The sequence below is a fragment of the Nesoenas mayeri genome (assembly GCF_963082525.1).
Source record: "Nesoenas mayeri genome assembly, chromosome: 3".
Classification (NCBI taxonomy): Eukaryota; Metazoa; Chordata; class Aves; order Columbiformes; family Columbidae; genus Nesoenas; species Nesoenas mayeri.
The window spans coordinates 22300847-22309051 of NC_137544.1; the positions used below are offsets into that span (position 1 = coordinate 22300847).

Sequence of the window (8205 nt, forward strand, 5' to 3'; positions counted from 1 at the left end):
ATGGTAATAAAACTGCTGACGTAGCATATAAATTCTTTCTGTAAAAGAGTTTTAGCTAATTATATCTCTTCATTGTCATTCTTACCCATTTTAGTTCCTTTTTTTTTTCCCTAGTGTCTTCACAAAAAGCACACCAGTGAATGAAAATGGAAAGTTATTTCAGGAGTAGAACATTATTACAGCAAATGTTCCAAGGGAGAATCCATTCTGAAAATGAAATGAATTTCAATTATTTAGCAGCAGCTCTTGGGCCTGTTTATATGATCCCAATAACACTGCAACAACAAACACTGAAAAAAGGAGTAGGAGTTTTACATAACAAAGCAGCAGTAAGGACCTTTTGGAAGTACAAGCAGCCAAAGAATAAATCAAGCTCTGTGTAGTTTCTACTGAGATTCAAAAAAGGAGAAACAAAAAGGAAAACACAACCATCAAAGTGAAACAGGAGTGAAATAGCTGTGTGTTTACAAAATATGTGTTTGGCTTTACTGAGGATTTTTAGGACTTTTAGTTTTAAAGGAAGCAAAGCCCTGTTAGTTTCTGAAATTCAGTAAGAGTTCCTTAATATGCAAAATAACAGATAAACATTCGACTTGTATTAAAATGAGAGAAAGGAAATGGATGTAAAAATATTGCTAAAAGTCTTAAGAAGAAAGGTTAAAAAGTCAAGATCTCAATCTAACTTCGAAGAAGCTGGACTTCTTTTGCCAAGATGTAATATTGGCCTGATAGTCTACTTGAAGATGTCATATATGTCTTCATTTAAAGCAACGTACATGAGAGGAACCTCACTCCATGAAGTTAATGAAATAATTTTGTTATTATACAGTAGAAGGAAAAGAAAAACTTACCGTCCTTGTCAGGAATGGTTGCAGTAAGTTACAGTGCTGTATTAAAAGGATAGCTGGAGTAACTAAGATGAGTGGGAGGTTCTCATAACCTTAGTAACCAGCTTGCATAGCATTAGATTTTCCCAGTTTTTTTCTTAGGAGAAAAGATGGCTTGAAATGTCAGTGCCCACTTTCCTGGTTGTAAAGGCTGTGCCTCCTTTGCTTTGGGGAAGACAGCCCTGCAGGGCAGAGTCGCAAAGGAGTGAAGCATGAGGGAGATTCACGGGAGGCAACTGCCCTTATGATTCAGCAAAGTTCAGACATGTAGAAAAGCAGACTGTGTCTGGCAGAACCTGTTATCTGCTGGGCATCACTTTTAAAATCTGTGGCATTCTTCCTAAGGGAAGAACAGAGCTGGGAGGGCTCTTGCTTTCTGGAGTTACGGGAAGTTCATATGTATCAAGGCAGGACTGGAAATTAAACCAGGGCCACGAAGGCAACTGTGGGGTACACATTTAGTCCAGAGTGGTCTGCAGTACCTTTACTTCATATATCATTGGAAATACTTCCTAATAATGTATAACAAGCTTGTGTTCTTTACCAAAACACCAAAAAAAGCACAAATGCCGTATGGGAAAGGAAGAGAACGGTTGAGAGGAAGAGCATCATTATTGTTACAGCTCCAGGTGAATATTTCACCACAGTGCTGCTGGATTGCTTTTAAGTGGCCCAAGCACAGCTCTTAGCTGAACAGGGGGCACACTGAGCAGCAGAAAAAAAATCTATTAATATTGGAAGGCAAATATACACACTTCACTAGTGCAATGTACTTCATTTATGCTTTGTGTTTGTGATCTGAAGTTGAAATCTCAACAGTGGCAGCTTTTCACAAGCCTTTATCGCTCACACCAAAAAAAAAAACCAACCAAAACCCAACATACTGTACATGAACAGTCAGTCCACTTGTTTTTTCATAGTCATGTTCGATATTTCATTATTCAAGAGCATCCTTAAACATGTTTTTCCTTTCAGCTCTAAAACAGTTTGTTCTTTTAAAGAGATTACTCTGACTTTGATAGAGTGTAATTTCATTGCTCATATAGATGATGACAGGTTACTTGTTTAACAGAGAGGTTATTTCTGCTTAGGTTGCTGTGTTCTGTTTTTATCCATATATCCTCTAATGGCATGTGTGTTTCCTGGAAACAGATGAGGAAAGGAAAGCAAAAAACAAAAGTATCATTTCCTGTCTGCAGAAAACAAACTATACTTTGAGGCTTCCAGCTTTGTCTCCACCCCATCAGGTGCCAGACCATAAAATGCAGTAGGTTTATAATTTTACTGCTAGGAAATGATAAAAAGATTGGGAAAAACTTTAGGTCAGCCCAAAAAATCTGTACAGTGGGTTTATTTTTATATAGTAAGAGCAGCGTGGTCATGTAAGAGGATATGCACTGGGATGCCCTTGCACCTACCTGGGCTTGGCTTCAGAAGCCACACATGAGGGAACATGTGAGGATTTACCTGGATCTGGTGGTTGTTGTAATGAGACCCGAGAAAGATGAACACAGAGCAGAACACGGGCAATAAAACAGCTTGTCCATGTGTAAGCTTAATTGTTGGCTCTAGCTCTTTGTAAAGTCAAGATCTTGGTCAGATTATTTTATAGGTTTTAACAGTTCTGTCTGCGTTGGGACAGTGTGGTCAAAAAGTTGTCATTTAAAGATAAGAGTATTTGATTTGGTTTGGCATTTATGTTTATAATTTTTCTTTATTGACTTGTTAACTTCTGTGCTTACTGCATAACGCATTCTCGAAAATTGGTTTCACATTTTTTTCTCTAAATTCAAAATACCTTAAAAAGTCACAGAAAACTATGATTTCCAACCTTGGCTAGCAGATAACAAACTAATATTTTAAAGTAATGTTTTAATAAGGTTTTTAAATTTAGACTTAATTTTTCTAGTTATATGCTATTTTAAAGTATATTTTCAGATGCAGATGTTTCCTACTTTTCCAAGATTTTGAAGCAAGTGGTTTTTCTTTTGACCTCACTATAGATGATTCATGCTTAAGGTTGTGCTCAGTGTTTAATGTTCTAAGTTGCTGGCTGATAATTTGCTGTTTTCACCTATGGAAACAGGAATTCAAATTGCCAGTTTTTCCCTGGTAAAGTTACTGGTTGTAAGTTATTTCAGGGTTGGAATATGAAATCATGCATATTATTTTACATTTTAAATGCTTAAAAAGCATTAAAGATCTATTGGTTAAAAATGTGACCATTCTGCCAAGGGGTTTGAGAGGCAAAAGTACAATTGGAGTTTTTGATAATTTTACAAGTTTGAAAGCTATACTTAAGTATTTCTCCTTATTGTTTGTAAAACAAGCTTCTAGGTGAAATGGAGTGAGGTTAAGTGAATTTGCAGTTATCGTGCACTTGCTGTGGCATTGAGAGTGGACTCACATGTCACATAACTTGAGCAAGTCTGAGCCCTGAATCACAGAATTCAAATACAGATTTCAAACTGGAAAACTCCAATACACAGAGGTGTTTGGGCATCCCTGTTTGGAATTCTTCTCTGCTGAAGGAGCCTTTGTGTGCTTTGTTTTGGAAAATAAACTAATCCCATTAATGTCTCTAAAAACCACACGCCAAAAAAAAAAACCAACAAACCACCAAAACCAAACCAACCAACTAAAATACCCCATCAAAAGAGCAAACTCCAGGCTTCAGAAGGCTTCTATTTTATTTATAGGCATAGGCCATCCATGCTTATCTAGCTGAAGAGGGATGCTGCAGTCCTACCAGCACAGACACCTGCAGTTCATAGAAAACAACATGGGTGTCTCTGAAGCTCTGCATGAGTAGATGGAGCCTCTTCAACTTGTGCCTGCTGAGGGTGACCTAATTGTTGTGCCTTTAGGGTATTTCAGAATGTGGGTTTGGGCAGGTAGAGCTGCGATTCCAGATCTGGCCCTGCATGTGCCTTTTACAGCACACCATTGCTGGGTTAATGATTTGGTTTTGTAAAGTTTTGTGAGGAAAGACTTGAACCGTCATTCCCCTCCTGCTTTCCAGTTGAGTGCTTTGGGCTACAGTCAAGCTGCTCTTTCCCAGCTTTCCCACTGGGTCTGTGATTCATATGTTCTGGGATGTAAATTGGCTCAGCTTCAAGGGGCAAGATGGAAAATGCATTCATTTGTGATACACCATAATTAAGGTCCTTTTCCAAAGTGTGGAACACGCGAGTTCATCCAAGTTATATCAGGCATGGAATACAAATTATCTGCTTACTGATGAAGTGATTAACAAATTGAGAGCTATGATGAAGATGGGAGTGACTGTTCTCTTGTATGTAAAGTTAATCATGAATCCAAGAACATGTGGGTTTTGAACCTGTAGGTTTCCGGCAGACTTTAAATGCCCCTCTGCGTAAACTTGGGCCATGGCAGAAGTTAGGGCAGGCAGTAGTTTCTGTTTCTGAAACTTGGCAAGGCCATTTTGAAAATCCATCAAAACTGAATTAAATGTATTTAGTAAGCATTGCAAGAAAAAATTACTTGGTTTTCATTAGAAAAATAGCAATCCCATAAAGAACTTGTTGTAGAAAATCCTAGAATTATTTTTATTGCAAATTACTCTGGAGGTCATCTTGTCTATCCTTTTTGAAGCAGGCCTGATTAGACTTGGTGTTCAAGGACTTGTCCTGTCAAATTTTATCTTTGGGTAGGATGGAGATTCTGCAGCCTCTCTGAGCAACTCCATATGGTGTTTGACCACCCTTATGATGAAGCTTTTCCCCACTTACAATCCAAATTTTCCTTGTTCCAAACGGGTCAGTTCTGTCTTATCCCATCACTGTGCACATCTGAATAGAGTCTGACTCTGTGCAGCCCCCTGTCAGACGGGTGCAGACAGCACTTCTCCCCTCTCTGTGTACACCACGTGTTCCTGTCCCCTCATCACCTTGCTCACCTCCCATGGGTGGTTCCAATATGACAATGCCTTTTTTTGTACGGGGGAGGGGAACCCAAACTCAAACAGGGGCACACAGCACTTCTGATAAAGGAAAAAAGTAATCATTGATTGGTTTGAGTCTGGAGTTTAGTGTGTTACGGCAATATATTATTGAGTACTGTGAAGCAAAATGCTGTTCAGTTCTTCTTTTGAGAATATACAAACACTGTCTATTTATAAAAGCATATTTGTAAAGATAATCTAATATATCTAATTTAGATACTGTGGTTTAGAGATTTAGGGCAGAATGTTTCAGAAGTTTATATACATGACCATTTAAATACTATCAAAGTTTAATACCACAATCTAGCAAGATATTTGCCTTTGTGATTCTTTTCCGAATGACACGATGCAGCTGATTGTGTTTGCTTGAAGTGACTTAGATCCATGCAGAGATCATTGCTCTCACATAACGGGGCGTTTGCTGCACTTGGCAGGGCAGCAGCGCGTGTCGGTGACCAGCCTCCTGGTGTGCCACGGCTTGCTGCTGGTCGGGACCAACCTGGGCATCATCGTAGCACTGCCGGTGCCGCGCTTGCAGGGGATCCCCAAAGTCACTGGTGAGTCATGTTTCTCAAACAGATCAAATACAGTGTGTTTATACTGAAGATTTCATTTCTCTTCTGTCCATAGTGTAAGTGAACCTGCCAAATTATGTATTGTTTATATATAGGTATAGGTATAGATATAGATATAGGTATAGGTATAGATATAGATGATAGGTATAGGTATAGATATAGATGATAGGTATAGGTATAGGTATAGATATAGATGATAGGTATAGGTATAGATATAGATGATAGGTATAGGTATAGATATAGATGATAGGTATAGGTATAGATGATAGATATAGATGATAGGTATAGATATGAGCTTTGCGATGAAATCGTATTTGTTGTTCTTCCTGAGCTTTACAGTATACCCAGATACTTGTCTCATTTTGTCTCAGTTGTCTGAGCCAGGACAACTGTTTTTCTTTAGGGCATAAGAATAGGACAGGCATTAATGCTGTCAGAATAAAGTCAAATATAGGGGCATGAGAAGAGGATGCAAAGAATCTTTCTTCCAGGTTTGGGGAAAAAAGATATATTAGAGAGACAGATTCTGAACATTTAGTATATTGTCTGGCTGGTTATTCAGTAAATTGGTTTTGTGCTCTTTCTCCACAAACAGGAGACTTGGAAACTGTGAGAGTATAGATTTCATTTTTTTGACAATTTGATTTTTGCATTTTGGAGAGATATATTTATCGAGTTACTTTCACGTTACCCCATCTGAAATACAAATGCGTGAATGCTGCTGTATCACTTTGCAAATGTTTAAGCTGCTTAGCAGAAGCAAGATTTTGAAAGTCTGTTTACTAGGGGCTTTGCCATGCTACAGTTTGGGTTCAGAATCCTGCTGGAGCTCCTGCGCTGTGGAGGGCAGGCGGCAGATTCTAAGAGGCAAGCTGTTCGCAGCTTCCTTCAGGGGGAAAAAAAAGCTTATGTAACTTCACAAAATGAAAACAAAATCCTCTGTGTTCAGCAAAATACGCAGCAATAGTCTGGTATGACACAGGATAAATGCTCTTAAAAATATGGAATACAAGAAAATGTATAGTTGCAGAATCAAAAAAATCTCTAATTTTATTCTTCCATTTTCTGTTTGGATTATGGTGGTTTATGTCATCTGCATATTCTTGCATTTATTTCAGGTCAAGATTTGTCAGATTTCACATATCTAGCAACATTACGTTGGGAGATCTATTTTTATAGTCTTTGATACCATTTTTGGAATTCTAACTGAAAAAATCGTGACTTTTTCCATTTGTCCTTCCAATAGTGATAATTCATCTTTATATCACTGCACTTTCTGTAAAGCAGAATATGTTTTATCATAACCTGGAATGCATTAGGGAGTTATGGATGGACAGAGTGATTTGTAGGGTGGTGGGTTTTTCCCGTGATAGCCTGGCACATATACTGATATTGTCACAGCTTCTGAATTTGGCCATATGCCATTTGTTTGTCATACCTTCTAGTGATTTGCACAGTGTAAATCTTCCTTGTACCACCAACTTCCCATTGTTTAAATACTTTAAAAAACCCCAAAAAGTAATAATTGTTCCATCGTTTCCTTGTGAATCTGCCATGGTGAGTAGAGAGCCATTCAGAAGGATGAGTTTCAGTTCCTGCTGTATAGTGTGGAGGGCTCTATTAGGATGAAACGGATGCTCTTGTGTTTCTGCGCTATTCTGGAGATGTGCAGAGGTACAACAGATTTAACTGAAAACCACATATTCTGTTTGTGGGTTACTGGAGAAAACTCGCAGCGTTACTTCTGCATTGATGATGAAAAAAAGAAGTTAGCAGCATTTTTGTACTCATGCTGTGAGAACAGAGCACAAAAGTCAGTTAACTGAAATGTGTAATGCCATGTTTCAGCTGATTTATTGGTACAGTCCTAAAACACTTGTGGTACAACAGATTTTTTTTAACACTTATTTCTGTAAATTGTGTACACAGAAGGCAAAAGACAGACTAGATCAGTATAATATGGTTTTAAGTGGTATGCTGTTCAGAGCAAATTTCGTGAACTTACTATGGTGGAACACTGTGGTAAAATAAATAATGTTCTTGGTGTTTTTCTTTGGGCTTCAGGAAGAGGAATGGTGTCGTACCATGCACACAACGGCCCAGTCAAGTTTCTTGTAATGGCCACATCTATCAACAAGAAGAACAGAAGCAAACTGAGGAACAGCCTGCCTCCTGGCTCAGAACCTAAGAACGAGGACCAAAAGAACATTCTGCACAATGAGAGGCCAGGCTCTTCCCTTAGTAACAGCCACGACACTGCAGTTTGGCTGGGGGGTTCAGCAGGATCAATTGCACAAAAAAGCGACTTGTCGTCATCTTCTGGATCCCTTACTTTGTCTCATGGATCAAGTTCCCTAGAGCATAGGCCAGAGGACAGTAACATTTATGAGCTTTTGAAGGATCAAAATATCTCATTTAAAAGTAAAAGACAGAGATCCAAGAAAATTAAAGCGAGTTCAGTGTTAGTAATTTCTGGTGGCCAAGGACACAGAAGAGTGAACAAGAAGACCAAGCAGCAGCGACAAGATGAACTAGTGTCTTCAGTGATGGTCTGGCAAATTCCACTATTAAATATCTAAGTCAACTGACTTCAAGATACTTTCTGTAATTAAAAAAAGAGTCTGATATCCTTTTACAGCAAATGTCAGTTTAGGATCCAAATGGATAGACTTCATACACGTGGGAGCAAGGCTTTTATCACAGAATTAAGGGTTGCAAGAGAGTCTTCACAACCTGAGAACATTCTACAGTGTTAGAGTATTGGAAAGCATTTAGCCAC

At 38.5% G+C, this 8205-nt stretch overlaps 1 protein-coding gene across 4 annotated transcripts in view; it reads left to right on the forward strand.

Annotated features, from left to right (window-relative positions):
- ARHGEF10 (Rho guanine nucleotide exchange factor 10) overlaps positions 1 to 8005 on the forward strand; it is a gene marked incomplete at both ends in the record, with an annotated part of 97522 nt that extends 89517 nt beyond the window's left edge. For all 4 annotated transcript variants that reach the window (XM_080341829.1, XM_080341830.1, XM_080341831.1 and 1 more), the window contains 2 exons: positions 5286 to 5408; positions 7491 to 8005. In XM_080341829.1, coding sequence (XP_080197955.1) covers positions 5286 to 5408; positions 7491 to 8005 — 638 coding nt within the window. The remainder of the gene's footprint in view (positions 1 to 5285; positions 5409 to 7490) is intronic.
- Positions 8006 to 8205: the final 200 nt, after the last annotated feature.